Consider the following 24271-nt stretch of genomic DNA (forward strand, 5'->3'; position numbering starts at 1 on the left):
AAAGCACCTTCTCCTCCAAATAGACCGACTGCCTATAATGGAGGAGATTGAACAGTATGTTGCAAGCTGCTTTGCCTTACACTTGGACAGCCCTATAATCCTCAAGCCACACACACACACACACACACACACACACACACACACACACACACACACACACACACAGTGACAAAAGCAATTTGTTGCTTTTTGTCCAGGTGCTAGTTGTCCAGGTGCCCACTCGTCCAGGTGCTAGTTGTCCAGGTGCCCACTTGTCCAGGTAGCCCACAGGCCTGTGGAATTCAGGCAGTCATAGTAGCCAATTTGAACGGAATCAGATCAAACTGACTGATACAGAACAATATATTGCTGTCAGGTGGAAACATTATATATAATAAAAAATAAATCAAATAGTTAAAAAGCTCATTTATTTAATACATCTTAATACATTTTGCAACGTTGAGTAGGCCTACTTCTATTAGAAGACTAAAAACTGTTTGCTTAAAGCAAATAGTTGTTATTGTGTATTGTTTTCTCCCCAAATTACTATATGCAAACAGCTGGCCTGGCAAATTAAAATTGTTTATTTTTAATCCATAAAACGGAAACCCACAAAAGAAATACATATATAACCATGTGTCAACTCCTGTGAAAACAGACAGGATTAATATTTGTTATTATATTAATATTTGTATTTTAACTTCTTATCTACAACTTCGGCCGATCTACAAGCTCACAATGCGTCGCAACGTGACACATTGTGAGTTTGTACTTGAACTTTGTACACTTTGAACTTGTGCAATGTGACGTTCTTCAATATGAGTACTTTTACTTTTAGTACTTTAAGTACATTTTGATGCCGATACTTTTGTACTGTAGGCCTACATTTTCAATTCCGTACATTTACTTGTAACAGAGTAGTTCTAAATTGCAGTATTGATTGATTGATTTAAATATTGTACTGTACAGTACAGTACAGTATTGGTACTTTTACTTAAGTAAAACAATGGAGTACTTTTTCCAACACTGTATGCCATTGCCTATCCGTTGGCCAGGTATAGTAGCGCACCCCCCGAATTTGCATACCAAAGGTGCGAGGTTTGCAGCGTCATTAGCTGGACCAGAGCTACAGCGTCATACTGGGTGGAGAGAATCCAGTGCACTTTCGATTTCGAAACGTCACCAAAAGGAGGAGAAGTTTCACAGCTACAGCAGTGTGCCAGTGTGCAGGCAGGGATCAATTCAATTAGAAAACAATTGAATTATTTAATCCGGAATCTTGTATTTGTCGCCGTTATTCGTTATCGCGTAGATTAGAAGAAGCTTAATATTGTAATTGTAAACATAAATTACCGTGGCTTTAAATGGAACCTCAACTTGACCTAGGGTTTTTCGAGGACTATGAACTCCTGGAGTTCCTCCAGTGCAACAAGACAGAAATATCCATCATGGAGAAACCAAAGCCATTCATCAGGCAACTCAGGGATCACAAACTGATACGAGAAGACAAATACGAGGTGAGACTAACGGTTTTCCGGAGAACGCGCCAGTTTTCCAACTCGCCGGAGCGAAAATTCTTCATCACTCTGTCTTCATCGGCTGTAGCCTGTCTGATAGTTAGTCAAGCGGCTAGGGGGGCGAGGAAGAACCCACAGATGTTATAGTTAATTTCCAAAGTGATCAAATTACATTGTTTCGGTACTTTGGTGTTTAAATTTCAGCATTCCTACTTCATCTAAAAAACTAGCCTATCCTCGCTCTCTCTCTCTCTCTCTCTCTCTCTCTCTATTCAATTCAATGCAATGTAAGCGGAAGTAAAACTAAAACGCACTAAACCGCGGCGAGTCGTGCAAATCCAGTGAGCGAAGTCTGTGAAGATCACCTTTTTCGCAAAAAAAGAGAGAGAAAAAATTATACATTAAGCCTACAAGGTAAGGTAGTCCCATACAGCATGTCTGAGCCTTGTTTCGAAGGAAAGTAGTTTTAAAAAAGAAATATTATTATTATTATTATTATTATTATTATTATACAAAGTGGTGAAAGTGCCATGTTTAGATTCAAACCCAGGGGCGTGGTAACTGCATGGTTCAGCCACACAGACTGCTAGCCCCAGCCTGCATGCCTTATGAGTTATGACTAGCCCCATATGTGCCCTCCGAATGAGCGTAGGGAGAGGGCACATATGGGGCTAGAGTTATGACTAGCCTACGTTTATTGTAACATATATGATCTCATTTGTGTAATTGCCAGTTGTAGCCTATTTGCAGACTATTAGGCTACAGACCACAACTTTAGGCCGAACTAGACTAGGCTACTGTAGGCCTGTCTGGATTCTGGTGTTATAAATCTGGGCTATGGTAGCCCACTTCAGAACATGATTAATCTCTCAAGACGGATTCTTCTTCTTCTTCGTTTATATTAATATTCTATTATTAGTGATGTATCATATTTTTTTTACAATACTACTCTTGTGTAATGTGTGTGCAGAAGCTGAATCGTATGAAGAGAGACAACATCAACAATGGCCTCTATGATGAACTGGATTGGCTGGAGAAACACACACCACAGCGCATTCGACTGTTCTGGGAATGTGTATTTAAGGAGAGCATCCTCAGAATGTACCCAACACTAGAAAAGCTACGGATGGAGCTCGTGGATCGTCAGTTCAGAATATGATGATTATGAAAACTGAAGATGATAATAACAATAGCACTTCTACATGATGTTATTTGATCCATACTTCATTATCTCCTCGATCTGTACACAGGCAAAAGAAGGGGAGAAGGAGGGAAAAAGCAGAGTGGAAGTATACCTGGTGACAGTGGTGTGGATGAACAGCCAGGGACATCTTCGTCATCCACCCCAGGACAGATTAAGAAGTCAACCTCTAGTTATATTCAATCTTTATTGCAGACTCACGGTCCAGATCACATACAGAGGAACAAAGGACAGTAAATAATAAAACAAATTAAAAATAGAAAAAATAAAATATACATATATACAAACACAGTACATAAGCTCACAGCCTGTAGAGGCAGTTACGCCAATGTCTCCAAATCATGGAAGAGTACCTATTAGAGCTCTTCACAGGGTTGGTTAACAACCTGATGACACAGTTGTCAGACTCCTCTAGTCGACACATGAATTTGTACATTAGGTTTCTCAGAAGGGCTTGACAGGTAGGCACCCCCAAGTTCACAAACAGCTGACTGGCACTGTGCCATCTTGGTACCCTCATTAGTAAACGTAATGCATCATTATATGCAACCTTAAGTTTCTGCATGCTACTCATCTTGTAGTTACTCCACAGGTGAGCAGTATACAACGGTGTACAGAAAGCTTTAAACAGTGATACCTTGACATCTGAAGAGCAATTATGAAATTTCCTCATTAAAATGTTTGCCTGGGCATACAGTTTGCACCTTTGTCTATGAATGTCTTTATCATCTGTGAGGTCATCAGAGATATAGTGCCCAAGGTACTTAATCTCACTGCAGACCAGGAGAATGTTATCACTGAGAATAAAGTTAGGAAAAACTGCCTTTTTATCCTCTTTACTTCGCACAATCAGGATGCTACTCTTCTTGGCATTATACTTAATATTAAAGTCCACACCATACTGGGAACAAATCCTCAAAAGCTGCTGTAAGCCTGCACTGTACGGGGAGATGATAACCAAATCGTCCGCGTACATAAGATGGTTCACAACAGTATTACCAATAACACAGCCAGTTTTACAGAGGTTCAGGTTACAAGATAGATCATCCATGTACAAATTAAATAAAAAAGGAGATAAAATCCCCCCCTGTCTGACCCCATTCCCAACATGAAATGGTTCCGATGCAGTATTGCCCCACTTCACCTGCATCAGCTGATGTGAATACCAAAAGGCTAAAATCCTGATAATGTACTTGGGTACCCCTCTTTGGCTCAATTTAACAAATAACTTAAAATGGTTAAGTCTATCAAAAGCCTTGGAAGCATCAATAAAACATAAAAACATAGTGGAGTTATGACTCCTATATTTTGCTATAATGTCCTTTAACGCAAAGATACACATATCTGTTCCGTGTTTTCTTTTAAAACCAAACTGGTTGTCAGCTGTGGTTATATACTTTTCCAGTCTGTTCAACAGGATCTTCTCCAGCACTTTGGACAGTATGCTAGCTAAAGCAATAGGTCTGTAGTTATCCATATTATTAATTTTCCCAGCTTTATCTTTTATGACAGGTATGAGCAGCACAGATAACATGGAATCTGGTAAAACACCATGGTACAGGAACCCAGTAAGACATAGAGCAATAAGAGGGGAAAGTTTAAGACTGGCATATTTTAAATGTTCAGCTGAGATGTGATCTGACTGTGTAGTAAATACACTCCTTTGCACATTACACTATATAACAGACTCACTACCACTATAAGATGATGTAGGCCAGGCAGCGACAGATTAACCCCCATGAGAGCCCCTGGGCCGGTAATTTTTGCAGGGCCCCCATTGCGCGCGTGCGCGCGACATTTTCGTGTTTTTCAGTGTTTTTATCACCTTTTTGACCTACATTTAACAAAATCAATGGCCAATGAAGGGCCCCAGGAGCCCTTTTCAGGGCGTCAAACCCAGTACCTCACGGTCCAATTTCCCTGAAGGGCCCCTGAGAGCCAAGGGCCCCTGGGCCACGGCCCCACTGGCCCAATGGCTAATTTGTCCCTGAGGCCAGGGGTTCCCAAAGGTTTTTGGCCCATGCATGTACCCCTTGGGGGGGAACATCTTTTCCAGGTATACCCCTCATCCTCGCAACACAGTACCGATATTTGCAACCTTACATTTAGATGCCATTGGAACTATTTGTATTAAACTTTTCAATCAAAGTCACAACACATTTTCACAACATTTATTTAAGATGCTATCTTGAATAGACCTATTTGACAGTGCAGAAACATTGATGCATCAATTAAGCGTCAACAACGACCATCAGCTGGTCACAGTCACAAACACTCTAACTGAAAGTGACTGCATGGAGTCTGTCTGTTTCATTTATATCCAAAACCCCTTGAATGATGGAATATGATTAAGGATTAGGCCTACTGTGATTATGGTAAGATCACATATCACACATACCATAATTCACTGGCAAAAAAAAAAAACATTTTTGAAAAAAAGAAAATCAGAATAATTTTGCGGACCCCCTGCCTATGCGTCGCGGACCCCACTTTGGGAACCACTGATGTAGGCTACTGTATTATTCCTCTATATCACACACACTGCTAATACCAGTATAGGATGATGATCATGTACTGTAGCAGAGCAGTAGAGTTTATGAGTTGAATAGCCTAATTTGTTTATTTTAAATGTAAATCAACTGGAAAATTGTTATTATTTTTTCATATTCAGCTAAATCGATTCGTTTGATTAACCACTTATTTTATGATTCTTCGTACAACTGTGTCATGCAGAAATGCGTGTTGTGAGCCTGTGAAGCTGCTACTTTATATATTTTTGAAAATCTTTCATTTTATTATTTTTACAGTTGATTAAACTGATTAGTTTGATTAACTGTTGCACCCCTTGCTTTGGTTTTACTTGGCTACTAAGAACCCAGAAGGGGTGGTCACTTGGAGTCTCTCTCTCTCGACAGACTGTTGACTAAATTCAAAGGAAAAGAGGGTTCTGTTTTTCCTTTGTTTTGCCGAAGGGTGGATATGAAGAATATTCTCCAAAGCAAGTAATACAAATGTATCAGCCAGGAAGATAACGTAGTAGAAGTTAAAATGCTTTGTGTACGCGAGTAACCACAATATACCACTAACCAACTCAGAAATTACATATACATACATATAGACATATACAGACATATGAGCATATGACGTGATGAATATATGTACCAATGCCAGGGTATAATTGGTTATCGATGGTGACGTAACGATGTTTCAGTGTCGGGTGGACTAAAGGTAATGCCCCTATGTATACATGTATGTAATCTGACACCACTGCCATAACAGGCATAAGTAATCATTACCATACTTCAAAATACTAGTTTTTTTCCCTCCAAAAGCAAGGTACGTAGCAAATAGCTAAACCTAATAATTCAATATTGCAAACGTTCTTTCACAGAGAGGCTGAGATTTGAAAGTTTGTAGCGGTCTACAGTACTTGCACGCTCTGCTTGCGCACTAGTAGGCACTCGGCAGAGTGCAGTTCTAGTTTAGTTTAGTTTTGTAGTAAACCTACATCATGTACATTTAACTGTATCCAAGATGTTATTCACCCCCCCCCCCCCACACACACACACACACACACACACACACACACACACACACACACACACACACACACACACACACACACACACACACACACACACACACCCTATCAAGGTCACAACAAGACAAATAAAATAGGACAGAAAAACAAAGACAAAAACAATACAAGACAGCAAAATTGGGTAAATAAACTAATAATGAAGAGAATAGAAAAACGATATAATAAAAATGCTCTATATCCAACTGTACTTACTGTAGTACTGTAGGCCTCCAAGGTTGCCCAGTATCAGATGTCAAACTATACAAGGGAGTATTATAGTTTATTATTGTATTCATTCATTCATTTAGAAAGAAAGAGTGTTCCTCCTGGTGAGGATGAACAACAGCCAGGAACATCTTCGTCATCCACCCCAGCACAGAGGAAGGAGGAGAAGCCAACCTCTCGTAAATACACTCCTTTGCCCATTACACTATATAACACACTGCTATAATACCATTATGATGTACTGTATCTAAATGCACAAAGTGTGTGTGTGTGTGTGTGTGTGTGTGTGTGTGTGTGTGTGTGTGTGTGTGTGTGTGTGTGTGTGTGTGTGTGTGTGTGTGTGTGTGTGTGTGTGTGCTCGAGAACCGTTCGCCCCACCGACTTCAAACTCGACACGCGTTCCACACCCCCACAGGGAGTGCAGTGCCCGATGTTGAGTCGGTCGGACCCATATGTGTCCATATATGGAGCTGGCAGAGCAGTAGAGCTTATATGAGTTGAATAGCCTAATTGTGAAGCCAGCGTGTTTATTTTGTATTTATTTTTAAATGTATTAACAAATCAACATGAACATTGTTATTTTATAGTTTGATTAACCACTTATTTTATAATTTTGCATACAACTGTGTCATGCAGAAATATGTGCTGTGAGCCGTGTTGTTGTTTTTGTTTTTTTTACACTTGATTAATTTGATTAGTTTGATTAACTGTTGCACACCTTGCTTTGGTTTTACTTGGCTACTGAGGCTTCGTACACACCTTTCGGACACACAGATCTGTCCGACCGACCACTGATTACATTTTTATGATTTGATGCCTCCATGTCCCACAATGCTTTGCGCGATTTGGGCGGTGCTACGACACGCGGAAATAGATGCACATATGTTCAGTGTAGTTTTCTTGACTGGAGCAGCAGCTAGCGGTAGTTTGTCGAGGCCGTTTTTCACACTCAAAGTTCACTTTAGAAGGTCCGGATCAAGGACCAAGGACCAAATATTTGCATTTTGATTTTGGTCCGTTTGGTGTTCACACTGGACTTTGTAAAGCGTACCAAATATGTAAACAAATGACACGTGGACATGTTAAGCGAACCAAATAGTGAAAAAAAGAAAAGAGGTCATTTTACGACGGAGGGAAAAATAACATGAGGGGGTGCGGGAAATCACTGTCTACATTTTTTGGGCGCAACCTTCAGTCACAGAGAGAAGAGAACAGCAACATGAATCATGATTGCAGCAACAACTTGAAATTGCATTAATTCTTAATAGTTATTTTATTAGCCAAATAAGACAACAGATGAACAGAGGAGCAGGTGTTTGAACAATAATGCGCTTGCTTGCTTATTTAACATTTGCTCCATTGGCTCTTTATGCGTGCGGCCGTGCGCTAGAGCGAGACAGGATGATTTTAAATATTTTTCTGTCTGCGTCTCTCCCATAGAGCTATAAAATATATCGGGTCTCTCCCCCCACATGTGCGCGCGTCATAACTTTGCGTGGTGGCGGTGGCGCATGCTTAAAATAAACAGATCTACAAGCTTACATCGTGTACCATACCGTAAGTACCATTCGTGTCGATAACTTGTACATCTGTTATATTTGCGCATGTGAACCTCGTACGCTGCCATTACATTTCTACTCTAGGCTACTCATAGACATATATGCGTCTACTATTAAAATCAATAGTGATCCCCGTAAAAAAGACATGCTTTTAGAACTAATTATTAATGCAGCCTCACAACTGCCGAGGCCCGACGGCTATTTTGGCTATCGTCCTGTATTTCTGTATATAGAATAGAACTTAGTACCAGACTTGACTCACTCACTGGAGACAGCCTTGCGCAACTTGGACTCTCCAAGTTACGCACGGCCGTAGCCAAAAGAAGACATACAAACAAGCGATATAATAGTCTGTGTCACGTAACTCAGAAGACTACAGCCTAAACCCCACCCAGTGCTGTCAAGAACGGAAGTTCTCTCCTATTAGTTGGCGGTTAAAAACCACCCTTCTGTCCGATCTGAAGTCCCACCCTGTTCTTTGGCTGTTTTGACTACAAGGTGTCCGATGTGTTTGTTGTGCCCTCCGCCCCCACATCGGACAGGTTTGTCCGATCAAACGACGTGACTCCCATTGAAAATGAATTGGAGCAGCAATCAAATAGCAATCAGGCATCGCACACGGACCAAACATTTGTTCTTTAGGTGTGTACGCAGCCTAAGGCCTCATTCACACGTACACAACAAATGTTCGGTCCGTGTGTGATGCCTGATTGCTTTTTGATTGCTGCTCCAATTCATTTTCAATGGGAGTCACATGGTTTGACCAAACATTTTTGTTTGATGAGGGGGGAGCATTCAGCAATCAAACACAAATGTTTGATCAAACCATGTGACTCCCATTGGAAAAGCATTGTAGTGGCCCAAAAAAACGACCAAACATTGCTTGATTGGTGTTTGGTACGTGTGAATGAGGCCTCAGAACCCAGAAGGGTGGTCACACTGTTGACTAAATTCAAAGGAAAAGAGGGTGCTGTAAAAGAGGGTGCTGTATTTCCTAATTTGTTTTGCTGATAGGTACCCAGATTGCATGGTCATTGGTCAGATATAGCTGAGACATATGAAGAATATACTCCAAAGAAAGTAATACATTCCAAATATATCAGCCAGGAAGATAATGTAGCAGAAGTTAAAATGCTTATGTATTTGTGAACTTTAATTTAGAATCTTGTATACCATGTGTAGGTACTGGTCTTACATTTACATACTGTACCTCTCTCAGACTGGAAGGTGCATTCTCTTACTTACCCTTACTCCAACAGAACTGCTGTTCAGCACTTTGTAACTCATGTTTAAAAAGTCCTATATAAATAAAGTTATATTAATATACAAAACACAACAAATATTTCTACCAAAGAAATATGTAAATCCCCTCCTATAACACTAGGTGGTGCACTTTAACCATAAAAAAACAACAACACATTTGTATCTACTGTAGGCTACACTCAAATCATTGTCATCACTGTCCAGGTCTGTGTGATTCTAAAAGCCTAAACTTTAATGATTTCACTTTAAATCACTTTTGGGGTCATTTTAACATCTAGTCTGGCTTTTGTGTGAACCCCGAACAGTTTTTAAGTTGCTTGATTTAATATTTAAAACACTCATCCTTGTTTCTGGTGCAGATACTGTCCTTCAGAGTATGTTTTAAGGTGACATACCCCTTTAATCTCAAGTGTAAACCTGGGTCCAGTTCCAGGGCAAGGCAATGTAAACCCCTCTTGCGTTCATTGTCCAGGTTCACCTCGGGTTAAGGCCAAGTATAAGGATCAAATCCCAGTCACGTGTGGGGAGAAAAAGGGGATGCTGTACACAGCCAAGCTGGCTAAAGGTAAGCAATGGTGTTGAATATCAAATATTCATTCATATTATGACTGTTTCCTTGTATAAATCAACAATACTAAACAAGTAGACGTTCAAAACCCCCAAGGTCTGACACATTCTCAAATTCAACAAAGATAAGAGGATGCACAATCGTGCATTTTTGATGTGACAACACAAGTACCATATCCATATACAGGACTTTCAGAAATCTGATGCAAAAAATAGATTTACAAGATCAGCTATCTTTGCTATTTGACATACAACAAAATGGGTTTAAGTGGTTAAGACCACCTAATAGAAATCAGTTACAATATTGTTGTTTATTTTTGCTGTTTAAACGTAGGCAGCCGTGAGAAGTGCATTGCGGTGAAGGGCCCGGGAGAGACAGCGAGATCCAAGTGGTTTACTCCCTTTGGGTTTCAAAAGTATGGTGGAAGGAAGGACATTAGGAACTGGAAGCTTAGCATCCGATGCGCGGAAAGTAAAAAGACCTTGAAAACGCTCCTAAAGGTTTGGAATGAACAGCATTATATCATGTTAAATGCAAATGATAGTCATATTCTCACCTCAGCCATTTTAACGTACCTCCTCACAAAACGATTTTTTTTGTTTTTTGTTCTGAAATCTGTCAGGATGGAGTCCTGCCACATCCAGGCTCCAGCGCAAGAACAAAGGTATATGGAAATATTATTGCTGATAATAGTTTATTAATTTTTATTTATTTATTTTTGAACACTTTATTTTTGCCCAGCTTTGTGCGTCTGTGTGTACCCCATAGCGATTATTTGATTGGCTGAGCACCCTGTAGGGATAATTTGATTGGCTGAGCAATGTACGTATTGAGGATGATGTATGACAAGAAGAGCGCCCCTCACTTCACACAAGTGTGATTTTTATTTTCCTGGTCTGTGACAGACAGTTACTTGCGCAAGCAGAGCGTGCAAGTAATGTTATCAGTCAGGTGCTACGATGCGTATGTCCCTTAGCAGCATATGATATGACGTCATATGCTTGCACGGTACATACGGAAGCAGACCGTGCAGGTATGTTTTCCGTCATGCTACGAAGCGTATGTCCCCAGTGTCGGGTGGATTAAAGGGACATACGCATCAAACCACCCGAGTAACCACAATATACCACTAAACAACTCAGAAATTACATATACATACATATAGACATATACATATATATAGACATATGAGCATATGACGTGATGAATATATGTACAAATGCCAGGGTATAATTGGTTATCGATGGTGACGTAACGATGACATGTTTCAGTGTCGGGTGGACTAAAGGTAATGCCCCTATATATACATGTATGTAATCTGACACCACTGCCATAACAGGCATAAGTAATCATTACCATACTTCAAAATACTACTTTCTTTCCTCCAAAAGAAAGGTACGTAGCAAATAGCTAAACCTAATAATTCAATATTGCAAACGTTCTTTCACAGAGAGGCTGAGATTTGAAAGTTTGTAGCGGTCTACAGTACTTGCACGCTCTGCTTGCGCACTACTTGTGTGCAACAAGCAAGTAGGCACTCGGCAGAGTGCAGTTCTAGTTTAGTTTAGTTTTGTATACCTACATCATGTACATTTTACCGTATCCAAGATGTTATTCCCCCCCCCACACACACACACACCACACACACACACCACACACACACACACACACACACACACACACACACACACACACACACACACACACACACACACACACACACACACACACACACACACACCCTATCAAGGTCACAACAAGACAAATAAAATAGGACAGAAAAACAAAGACAAAAACAATACAAGACAGCAAAATTGGGTAAATAAACTAATAAAGAGAATAGAAAAATACAGACAGATGAACAAAACGATATAATAAAAATGCTCTATATCCAACTACTTACTGTAGTACTGTAGGCCTCCAAGGTTGCTCAGTATCAGATTTCAAACTATACAAGGGAGTATTATAGTTTATTATTGTATTAATTTATTCATTCATTCATTCATTCATTCATTCATTCATTCATTCATACATTTAGAAAGAAAAGAAAAAGAGTGTTCCTCCTGGTGAGGATGAACAACAGCAAGGAACATCTTCGTCATCCACCCCAGCACAGAGGAAGGAGGAGAAGCCAACCTCTAGTAAATACACTCCTTTGCCCATTACACTATATAACACACTGCTATAATACCATTATGATGTACTGTGTGTGTGTGTGTGTGTGTGTGTGTGTGTGTGTGTGTGTGTGTGTGTGTGTGTTGTAATCCACGTAACTCGAGAACCGTTCGCCCCACCGACTAGTTCACACGCGTTCCACACCCCCACAGGGAGTGCAGTGCCCGGTGTTGAGTCGGTCGGACCCATACTGTATGTGTCCATATATGGAGCTGGCAGAGCAGTAGAGCTTATATGAGTTGAATAGCCTAATTGTGAAGCCAGTGTGTTTATTTTGTATTTATTTTTAAATGTATTAACAAATCAACATGAACATTGTTATTTTATAGTTTGATTAACCACTTAGTTGTGTTTTTTCTTTTTTTTTTACACTTGACTTGATTCATTTGATTAGTTTGATTAACTGTTGCACACCTTGCTTTGGTTTTACTTGGCTACTAAGAACCCAGAAGGGTGGTCACACTGTTGACTAAATTCAAAAGTTATATTACTTAATATACAACAAATATTTCTACCAAAGAAATATGTAAATCCCCGTCTATAACACTAGGTGGTGCACTTTAACCATAAAAAAACCAACAACACAGTTGTATCTACTGTAGGCTACACTCAAATCATTGTCATCACTGTCCAGGTCTGTGTGATTCTAAAAGCCTAAACTTGAATGATTTCACTTTAAATCACTTTAAGTCACTTTAACATCTAGTCTGGCTTTTGTGTGAACCCTGAACAGTTTTTAAGTTGCTTGATTTAATATTTAAAACACTCATCCTTGTTTCTGGTGTCTGATACTGTCCTTCAGAGTATGTTTTAAGGTGACATACCCCTTTAATCTCAAGTGTAAACCTGGGTCCAGTTCCAGGGCAAGGCAATGTAAACCCCTCTTGTGTTCATTGTCCAGGTTCACCTCGGGCTAAGGCCAAGTATAAGGATCAAATCCCAGTCACGTGTGGGGACAAAAAGGGGGTGCTGTACACAGCCAAGCTGGCTAAAGGTAAGCAATGGTGTTGAATATCAAACATTAATTCATAAAATGACTGTTTCCATGTACACTTAACAATACTAAACAAGTAGATGTTCAAAAACCCAAGGTCTGACACATTCTCAAATTCAACAAAGATAATAAGAATCGTGAATGTTTGATGTGACAACACAAGTACCATATCCATATACAGGACTTTCAGAAATCTGATGCAATCTCACGTTTGACAAAAATAGCAGATTTACAAGATCAGCTATTTTTGCTATTTGACATACAACAAAATGGGTTTAAGTGGTTAAGACCATCAGTTACAATATTGTTGTTGTTTATTATTGCTGTTTAAACTTAGGCAGCCGCGAGAAGTGCATTGCGGTGATGCTCCTGGGAGAGACAGCGAGATCCAAGTGGTTTACTCCCTCTGGGTTTCAAGAGTATGGTGGGAGGGAGAACAGCAGGAACTGGAAGTTTAGCATCCGATGCGCGGAAAGTGAAAAGACCTTGGGAACGCTCCTAAAGGTTTGGAATGAACAGCATTGTATCATATGTTAAATGCAAATGATAGTCATATTCTCCCTTCAGCCATTTTAACGTACCTCCTCACAAAACGATTTTTTTTGTTTTTTGTTCTGAAATCTGTCAGGATGGAGACCTGCCACGTCCAGGCTCCAGCGCAAGAACAAAGGTATACGGAAATATTATTGCTGATAATAGTTTATTTATTTTTTAACACTTTATTTTTGCCCAGCTTTGTGCGTCTGTGTGTACCCCATAGCGATTATTTGATTGGCTGAGCACCCTGTAGGGATAATTTGATTGGCTGAGCAATGTACGTATTGAGGATGATGTATGACAAGAAGAGCGCCCCTCACTTCACACAAGTGTGATTTTTATTTTCCTTGTCTGTGACAGACAGTAGTTACTTGCGCAAGCAGAGCGTGCAAGTAATGTTATCAGTCAGGTGCTACGATGCGTATGTCCCTTAGCAGCATATGATATGACGTCATATGCTTGCACGGTACATACGGAAGCAGACCGTGCAGGTATGTTTTCCGTCATGCTACGAAGCGTATGTCCCCAGTGTCGGGTGGATTAAAGGGACATACGCATCAAACCACCCGAGTAACCACAATATACCACTAAACAACTCAGAAATTACATATACATACATATAGACATATACATATATAGACATATGAGCATATGACGTGATGAATATATGTACCAATGCCAGGGTATAATTGGTTATCGATGGTGACGTAACGATGACATGTTTCAGTGTCGGGTGGACTAAAGGTAATGCCCGTATGTATGTAATCTGACACCACTGCCATAACAGGCATAAGTAATCATTACCATACTTCAAAATACTACTTATTTTCCTCCAAAAGCAAGGTACGTAGCAAATAGCTAAACCTAATAATTCAATATTGCAAACGTTCTTTCACAGAGAGGCTGAGATTTGAAAGTTTGTAGCGGTCTACAGTACTTGCACGCTCTGCTTGCGCACTAGTAGGCACTCGGCAGAGTGCAGTTCTAGTTTAGTTTAGTTTTGTATACCTACATCATGTACATTTTACCGTATCCAAGATGTTATTCCCCCCCCCCACACACACACACACACACACACACACACACACACACACACACACCACACACACACACACCCTATCAAGGTCACAACAAGACAAATAAAATAGGACAGAAAAACAAAGACAAAAACAATACAAGACAGCAAAATTGGGTAAATAAACTAATAATGAAGAGAATAGAAAAATAGTAACAGACAGATGAACAAAACGATATAATAAAAATGCTCTATATCCAACTACTTGCTGTAGTACTGTAGGCCTCCAAGGTTGCTCAGTATCAGATGTCAAACTATACAAGGGAGTATTATAGTTTATTATTGTATTCATTCATTAATGTATTCATTAATTCATTCATTCATTCATTTATAAATTTAGAAAGAAAAGAAAAAGAGTGTTCCTCCTGGTGAGGATGAACAACAGCCAGGAACATCTTCGTCATCCACCCCAGCACAGAGGAAGGAGGAGAAGCCAACCTCTAGTAAATACACTCCTTTGCCCATTACACTATATAACACACTGCTATAATACCATTATGATGTACTGTGTGTGTGTGTGTGTGTGTGTGTGTGTGTGTGTGTGTGTGTGTGTGTGTGTGTGTGTGTGTGTGTGTGTGTTGTTGTAATCCACGTAACTCGAGAACCGTTCGCCCCACCGACTAGTTCAAACTCGACACACGCGTTCCACACCCCCACAGGGAGTGCAGTGCCCGGTGTTGAGTCGGTCGGACCCATACTGTATGTGTCCATATATGGAGCTGGCAGAGCAGTAGAGCTTATATGAGTTGAATAGCCTAATTGTGAAGCCAGCGTGTTTATTTTGTATTTATTTTTAAATGTATTAACAAATCAACAAGAACATTGTTATTTTATAGTTTGATTAACCACTTAGTTGTGGGTTGTTTTTTTTTTACACTTGACTTGATTAATTTGATTAGTTTGATTAACTGTTGCACACCTTGCTTTGGTTTTACTTGGCTACTAAGAACCCAGAAGGGTGGTCACACTGTTGACTAAATTCAAAAGTTATATTACTTAATATACAACAAATATTTCTACCAAAGAAATATGTAAATCCCCTCCTATAACACTAGGTGGTGCACTTTAACCATAAAAAAAACCAACAACACATTTGTATCTACTGTAGGCTACACTCAAATCATTGTCATCACTGTCCAGGTCTTTTGGGGTCACTTTAACATCTAGTCTGGCTTTTGTGTGAACCCTGAACAGTTTTTAAGTTGCTTGATTTAATATTTAAAACACTCATCCTTGTTTCTGGTGTCTGATACTGTCCTTCAGAGTATGTTTTAAGGTGACATACCCCTTTAATCTCAAGTGTAAACCTGGGTCCAGTTCCAGGGAAAGGCAATGTAAACCCCTCTTGTGTTCATTGTCCAGGTTCACCTCGGGCTAAGGCCAAGTATAAGGATCAAATCCCAGTCACGTGTGGGGACAAAAAGGGGATGCTGTACACAGCCAAGCTGGCTAAAGGTAAGCAATGGTGTTGAATATCAAACATTAATTCATAAAATGACTGTTTCCATGTACACTTAACAATACTAAACAAGTAGATGTTCAAAAACCCAAGGTCTGACACATTCTCAAATTCAACAAAGATAATAAGAATCGTGAATGTTTGATGTGACAACACAAGTACCATATCCATATACAGGACTTTCAGAAATCTGATGCAATCTCACGTTTGACAAAAATAGCAGATTTACAAGATCAGCTATTTTTGCTATTTGACATACAACAAAATGGGTTTAAGTGGTTAAGACCATCAGTTACAATATTGTTGTTGTTTATTATTGCTGTTTAAACTTAGGCAGCCGCGAGAAGTGCATTGCGGTGATGCTCCTGGGAGAGACAGCGAGATCCAAGTGGTTTACTCCCTCTGGGTTTCAAGAGTATGGTGGGAGGGAGAACAGCAGGAACTGGAAGTTTAGCATCCGATGCGCGGAAAGTGAAAAGACCTTGGGAACGCTCCTAAAGGTTTGGAATGAACAGCATTGTATCATATGTTAAATGCAAATGATAGTCATATTCTCCCTTCAGCCATTTTAACGTACCTCCTCACAAAACGATTTTTTTTGTTTTTTGTTCTGAAATCTGTCAGGATGGAGACCTGCCACGTCCAGGCTCCAGCGCAAGAACAAAGGTATACGGAAATATTATTGCTGATAATAGTTTATTTATTTTTTAACACTTTATTTTTGCCCAGCTTTGTGCGTCTGTGTGTACCCCATAGCGATTATTTGATTGGCTGAGCACCCTGTAGGGATAATTTGATTGGCTGAGCAATGTACGTATTGAGGATGATGTATGACAAGAAGAGCGCCCCTCACTTCACACAAGTGTGATTTTTATTTTCCTTGTCTGTGACAGACAGTAGTTACTTGCGCAAGCAGAGCGTGCAAGTAATGTTATCAGTCAGGTGCTACGATGCGTATGTCCCTTAGCAGCATATGATATGACGTCATATGCTTGCACGGTACATACGGAAGCAGACCGTGCAGGTATGTTTTCCGTCATGCTACGAAGCGTATGTCCCCAGTGTCGGGTGGATTAAAGGGACATACGCATCAAACCACCCGAGTAACCACAATATACCACTAAACAACTCAGAAATTACATATACATACATATAGACATATACATATATAGACATATGAGCATATGACGTGATGAATATATGTACCAATGCCAGGGTATAATTGGTTATCGATGGTGACGTAACGATGACATGTTTCAGTGTCGGGTGGACTAAAGGTAATGCCCGTATATATGTAATCTGACACCACTGCCATAACAGGCATAAGTAATCATTACCATACTTCAAAATACTACTTATTTTCCTCCAAAAGCAAGGTACGTAGCAAATAGCTAAACCTAATAATTCAATATTGCAAACGTTCTTTCACAGAGAGGCTGAGATTTGAAAGTTTGTAGCGGTCTACAGTACTTGCACGCTCTGCTTGCGCACTAGTAGGCACTCGGCAGAGTGCAGTTCTAGTTTAGTTTAGTTTTGTATACCTACATCATGTACATTTTACCGTATCCAAGATGTTATTCCCCCCCCCCCCCCCCCCCCACACACACACACACACACACACACACACACACACACCACACACACACACACACACACACCCTATCAAGGTCACAACAAGACAAATAAAATAGGACAGAAAAACAAAGACAAAAACAATACAAGACAGCAAAATTGGGTAAATAAACTAATAATGAAGAGAATAGAAAAATAGTAACAGACAGATGAACAAAACGATATAATAAAAATGCTCTATATCCAACTACTTGCTGTAGTACTGTAGGCCTCCAAGGTTGCTCAGTATCAGATGTCAAACTATACAAGGGAGTATTATAGTTTATTATTGTATTCATTCATTAATTTATTCATTAATTCATTCATTCATTCATTTATAAATTTAGAAAGAAAAGAAAAAGAGTGTTCCTCCTGGTGAGGATGAACAACAGCCAGGAACATCTTCGTCATCCACCCCAGCACAGAGGAAGGAGGAGAAGCCAACCTCTAGTAAATACACTCCTTTGCCCATTACACTATATAACACACTGCTATAATACCATTATGATGTACTGTGTGTGTGTGTGTGTGTGTGTGTGTGTGTGTGTGTGTGTGTGTGTGTGTGTGTGTGTGTGTGTGTGTGTGTTGTTGTAATCCACGTAACTCGAGAACCGTTCGCCCCACCGACTAGTTCAAACTCGACACACGCGTTCCACACCCCCACAGGGAGTGCAGTGCCCGGTGTTGAGTCGGTCGGACCCATACTGTATGTGTCCATATATGGAGCTGGCAGAGCAGTAGAGCTTATATGAGTTGAATAGCCTAATTGTGAAGCCAGCGTGTTTATTTTGTATTTTTTTTTAAATGTATTAACAAATCAACAAGAACATTGTTATTCTATAGTTTGATTAACCACTTAGTTGTGGGTTGTTTTTTTTTTTACACTTGACTTGATTAATTTGATTAGTTTGATTAACTGTTGCACACCTTGCTTTGGTTTTACTTGGCTACTAAGAACCCAGAAGGGTGGTCACACTGTTGACTAAATTCAAAAGTTATATTACTTAATATACAACAAATATTTCTACCAAAGAAATATGTAAATCCCCTCCTATAACACTAGGTGGTGCACTTTAACCATAAAAAAAACCAACAACACATTTGTATCTACTGTAGGCTACACTCAAATCATTGTCATCACTGTCCAGGTCTGTGTGATTCTAAAAGCCTAAACTTGAATGATTTTACTTTAAATCACTTTTGGGGTCACTTTAACATCTAGTCTGGCTTTTGTGTGAACCCTGAACAGTTTTTAAGTTGCTTGATTTAATATTTAAAACACTCATCATTGTTTCTGGTGTCTGATACTGTCCTTCAGAGTATGTTTTAAGGTGACATACCCCTTTAATCTCAAGTGTAAACCTGGGTCCAGTTCCAGGGAAAGGCAATGTAAACCCCTCTTGTTCATTGTCCAGGTTCACCTCGGGCTAAGGCCAAGTATAAGGATCAAATCCCAGTCACGTGTGGGGACAAAAAGGGGGTGCTGTACACAGCCAAGCTGGCTAAAGGTAAGCAATGGTGTTGAATATCAAACATTAATTCATAAAATGACTGTTTCCATGTACACTTAACAATACTAAACAAGTAGATGTTCAAAAACCCAAGGTCTGACACATTCTCAAATTCAACAAAGATAATAAGAATCGTGAATGTTTGATGTGACAACACAAGTACCATATCCATATACAGGACTTTCAGAAATCTGATGCAATCTCACGTTTGACAAAAATAGCAGATTTACAAGATCAGCTATTTTTGCTATTTAACAAAATGGGTTTAAGTGGTTAAGACCATCAGTTACAATATTGTTGTTGTTTATTATTGCTGTTTAAACTTAGGCAGCCACGAGAAGTGCATTGCGGTGAAGCGCCTGGGAGAGACAGCGAGATCCAAGTGGTTTACTCCCTCTGGGTTTCAAGAGTATGGTGGGAGGGAGAACAGCAGGAACTGGAAGTTTAGCATCCGATGCGCGGAAAGTGAAAAGACCTTGAAAACGCTCCTAAAGGTTTGGAATGAACAGCATTATATCATATGTTAAATGCAAATGATAGTCATATTCTCACCTCAGCCATTTTAACGTAGGCCTACCTCCTCACAAAACTATTATTTTGTTGTTGTTTTTTGTTCTGATATCTGTCAGGATGGAGACCTGCCACATCCAGGCTCCAAAGCAAGAACAAAGGTATACGAAAATATTATTGCTGATTTTTTTGAACACTGGCTGAGCACCCCGTTGCGATAATTTGATTGGCTGAGCAATGTACGTATTGAGGATGATGTATGACGAGAAGAGCGCCCCTCACTTGTGTGATTTTGTAGGTGGCGCTAGCCGCTCCTATGCCCAGATTTGTGTGTCTGTGTGTACCATAGATATTATAAGAAATAGATGCCTCATTTGCCGCTGCAGTTCATTGGAGCGACGTGTATCCCAATGAAGGCGGAAGTGCAGTGCTGAAGGCTTTTTTTTTTTTTTTTTTTTTTTTTTTTACAAATCTTTATAACAGTCATGACAATATACATTACAATACAAGACAAACAAACAAACACAAACAACAAAGTTATTAACAATACAACATCAGAGCCAGGGGGATTAGATTACTAACAGAAAACATTAAAGAGTGAACACAAAGCAACAGTTCTCCGCAGCTTTCTTATTTAGAAGTGCTGAAGGCATTTGCTGAAGGCGACTGCGTCGCTGCCCAAGTGACGTCACTCATGCGACTCCTCCATGTCTCTCGCTGTCACTCAAGTGACTACTGGCCAATCACAGCGCGTCTTTTCCGGGACTTATGTTACGCACGCGGAAGCTTGACAAGCTTCCGCTTTGCTTCCGCTAATGCTTTGCAAGGAATGTCGGGAAAATTGTGCCTTCAATGGTGACACACACCTCAGAGCCGGACAGGGCGTCTATGTATATGTCTATGGTGACACGCGCCTCAGAGCCGGAAAGGGCGTCTATGTATATGTACCACCGAATGTGGTGATTTGATTGGCTGAGCATGGAATGTGATGATGTAAGATGATATGACTTCACACGAGTGTGATTTTTATTTTCCTTGTCAGACAGTAAACATACATCATGTACATTTTACTGTATCCAAGATGTTATCCCCCCCCCCCCCACACACACACAAATAGAACAGAAAAACAAAGACAAAAACAATACTAGTACTAGAGCTATAGTATAGAGTCAATTCTAAGGTATGGTATCACCAGTTGGTTTGGAAACCTAACTGTAAAATACAAATCTGAGATCCTTAGATTAGCCAAAATGGCAGGGAAGATCATGGGTATGTCTACACCTCCGATCACCCCCCTGGTCATCTTTGAGCAGGCCACCATTGGACAGGTTAAGAAAATTGTTCTCCACACCTTCACACATTCATAGTACGTACATGATTTTCTGGACAAAGCTAAGGAGGCTCAATGGATTCCTGAAAGTGAGTTCAAATGTCTTGTGGTGGAACATCGGCATCCTATGTTGGCTTTTTTGAGTGGTGCAACCACTCCAAGGAACAGTTCACTAGTCGGAATAAACACACCATTGGGAGGTTTAAGGGATTTATTGACAGTGAGGAAATGGAGGGATGGAGGAAGGATGAATGAATGCAGATGTGTAGGTTCCGTGGGGGGGTCACCGACCCTGGAGTCTTTGGGGAGGAGGTCGTATGGCACTAGTCGTGTGGCGTTCGTCGTAAGGCGTTCGTCTTACGGTACGCATGGACGATATCCCCCAGCAGGAACCTGAGAAGGAGAGGAGAGAGAGTTTTGTTTTTAATCGTTTGATCCACTTTTGGCAAGGTGAATGTAGTGGTTCTAGTGCCGAAAAAGCTCCTTTGGGGGGAGCGGGGAGAGAAGCTGCTGTGGAGGTGAAGGGGTGGGGGTGGGTTGTGAGAAGCCTGTGGGAAGGCGGCTAGTGTGCGACGCAGCGAGGCGGGCGAAAACATGGAGGATTCTGGGTGGTACTGGGCAGGTATAAATGGGGACAGGTAGATTGACGTGGAGGGCGGAGAGTGGCATGAAGGCAGGGCCAATGTGCGTTTCTCCTCCTCCTGATCATCTGTTGTTTCAACTCCATCAATGTCCGTGTTCACCTATGTGACTCGTGTTAATGTGTGACTCATGAGTACCAGTAGGGGCGCTGTTGTGGCAGAAACAGAGACAGAGAGATGCACTGTTGCCTGCTAATAAGCCTATCTCACAGAATTTCCCGCCCCCTTAATACGCCCCCTTTCGGGGTTAGTGGTGATAGCGTGACGTCACTCCATAGACGCTACATGTTAACAGAGGTAATTTAAGAAGTCTACAACTTTTGTTTTCTCAAGGTAAGGTTTGTTCTATCTGTTCGAGCTGATTTACCATCTTGTTTGCTTCATAATAATATTGGCCTGTCACATTTTTACATTAGAAAATGTACTTAGATTCTCCAGAGAAAAAAACGTGTAAATCCTAATGTTAAATGACACCACTATTTACCGGAAGTGGGCGTGGAAAGCGGGCTGTGAGATAGGCCTATGAGAGAGAGAGGGGGGGGGGGGGGGGGGGATTTGCACCACTCAGTTCACACGGGTGTGATTTTTATTTTTCTATTTACTCCAAAAAATACACAAAGAGGCAAGAGCCCTTTTGAGAATCCATTCCTGGTATTAACTGAACTGGCCTCCACATATATAGATTGTTATATCAAACCATGATGTTCAGAAGCTTCCTTCTTTCAATGAAGATACCACTGATGTTTAAATGTAATTCTGTTCATGAATAGAGACCTCCCTCTGCTTATCTCGGCCACTCCCATCCTCTATCGCCTCATCAACTAGACCTGCGTTGCTTATCTGCTCCCACCCAATCCACGGTTCAAGACTACAGTATAAATGCACTTGAGATTGGATTACTTTACTTGCTTGATCTGCTAACGTGGATTAAAATCCTTCTCCCCAACAACCACCTTCCGCCACAATGTTGCACTTCTAACTTCTCCATTTTCTTTCCTGTCTAGAAGCCCCAGGCAGGCGCATTGTCGAAGCAGATGCGATGGACCGCTAGCAACCGTGGTCGTCAGGCGGCACCCAAGACTATACAAATTTACTGTATAGTCTATATATTTTTGCTGAATGAATGTCTGAAACACTGTCGCTGCTCCTCACTGGCTGCACCTTTCGCTCTGCATTGTCACACAGGCATTGACCATAATATTATGGCTTAACGAAGCCCTTTTTTCAATTTAACAAATGTAACGCTGTTAATTAAGTTATTAGTGAATTAAAATGTCCCTTCAACTTATATGGAACATGCTAAAACAAGTATTTTTCTCTCAGAAACCGTAAGGGCTACAGTTACAACTGTAACTGTAGGGGAGGGGAGGTTCATAATAATAATTTAAATTAATGTAATAAATAATTTCATCAGTCGACCTCATGGTGGCGCTATAACAGCCCACTTTACACTTCGACTTATAACTCTTTCCCTGGATTCCTTGGGTCATGAGTCATGACACATCTCCCCATATAGGCCATGCCCATTTGCGTCAGGATAGACTTTCCGCCATTTAGAATTTTCTTCAAAACACACTTTTTGCTCTTTGTCATGCACTCTAGGGCAATACATGACAAAAAGGGAGTCCACAAATTATATATTTATTATTCTAAATTAAATAAATTAGGCAATAATCAAATAAACTGGTATGAGATGTGATAATGTCAGTCAGCCACCTACAGACCACCTACAGATTTAGTCCAAATCTCACGAGAATCTGTACACATGATCTCTGGTCCTATCCGATTAAAACACCACAGGCAGAATATTCATAGTCCATATCGTTCGGTTGAAATCGGCTTCCAAAGTCAGTGGGAGGGGCCTATTTTACAAAAAATCACACCCGTGTGAAGTGAGGGGCGCTCTTATCATCTTACAACATTGTGGAGGGAATTCTGTATAGCTTGGATCAGCTATAAATGTTACTTTATTCAATGATGTAATGATGATGTAAAACAAACGGTGTCAAAACAAACATTAAATTCTCTCTATTGTTAATGGGATTTAATGTTTGTGTTAGGGACAAGATTGTCAATGGCTTTTTTAAAACAAACATTGAACTAAAAACAAACATTAGTTTCTCTTCATTGTCAATGGCGTTTTTAAAAACAAACATTTAACCTGTATAAATGCCACGAATCACGATCGAATGGAACATCCTATCCACCCCAAATTTTAATCACATGTCGAGGGTGGTTAATCAACGGAGAGCCAAATTCTCTTTTCAATTCCATTTTCATCCATAGGGGATAAATCCCCTCCTAATTACTTACACATGATCACTGGGTTGACTTGACATTGTAATTGACTAGCCTGGCCCATAGCCAGCGTGCTTTCTGCTCTAGAGGGGCGGGAGCAAGCGCTGGCGAAATATTGGTTCACCGATCAGGTAGAAAACAGCGAAAGAAACTGGCGTCACTATATTGATAGCGACGCCCCTCGATCTGCACTGTATCGTTCACTCCCGCTAGACCAGGAAATGTATCATGTTCCCCC

General features: G+C 40.4%; 1 protein-coding gene across 1 annotated transcript; it reads left to right on the top strand.

Moving 5' to 3' along the window:
* Nucleotides 1-1338: 1338 nt before the first annotated feature.
* LOC306937636 (uncharacterized protein) lies at nt 1339-23967 on the top strand. The gene is made up of 16 exons (XM_079521513.1): nt 1339-1496; nt 2467-2638; nt 2747-2869; nt 6586-6681; nt 9797-9889; nt 10226-10392; nt 13690-13731; nt 15014-15116; nt 16036-16128; nt 16466-16632; nt 16757-16798; nt 18091-18193; nt 19159-19251; nt 19582-19748; nt 19884-19925; nt 22740-23967. The coding sequence occupies exons 1-16, from the start codon at nt 1344-1346 to the stop codon at nt 22944-22946; spliced, it is 1863 nt and encodes a 620-aa protein (XP_079377639.1). The 5' UTR covers nt 1339-1343; the 3' UTR covers nt 22947-23967.
* Nucleotides 23968-24271: the final 304 nt, after the last annotated feature.

The sequence above is a fragment of the Electrona antarctica genome (genome assembly GCF_951216825.1).
Source record: "Electrona antarctica genome assembly, chromosome: 14".
In the NCBI taxonomy this organism is placed as follows: domain Eukaryota; kingdom Metazoa; phylum Chordata; class Actinopteri; order Myctophiformes; family Myctophidae; genus Electrona; species Electrona antarctica.

Coding starts and splice junctions, on each gene's coding strand:
- LOC306937636 (XM_079521513.1), top strand. CDS start 1,344: ATGGAACCTCAACTTGACCTAGGGTTTTTCGAGGACTATGAACTCCTG. Junction 1,497..2,466: donor TACGAGAAGACAAATACGAG/GTGAGACTAACG, acceptor ATGTGTGTGCAG/AAGCTGAATCGTATGAAGAG. Junction 15,117..16,035: donor GGAGGAGAAGCCAACCTCTA/GTAAATACACTC, acceptor TTCATTGTCCAG/GTTCACCTCGGGCTAAGGCC.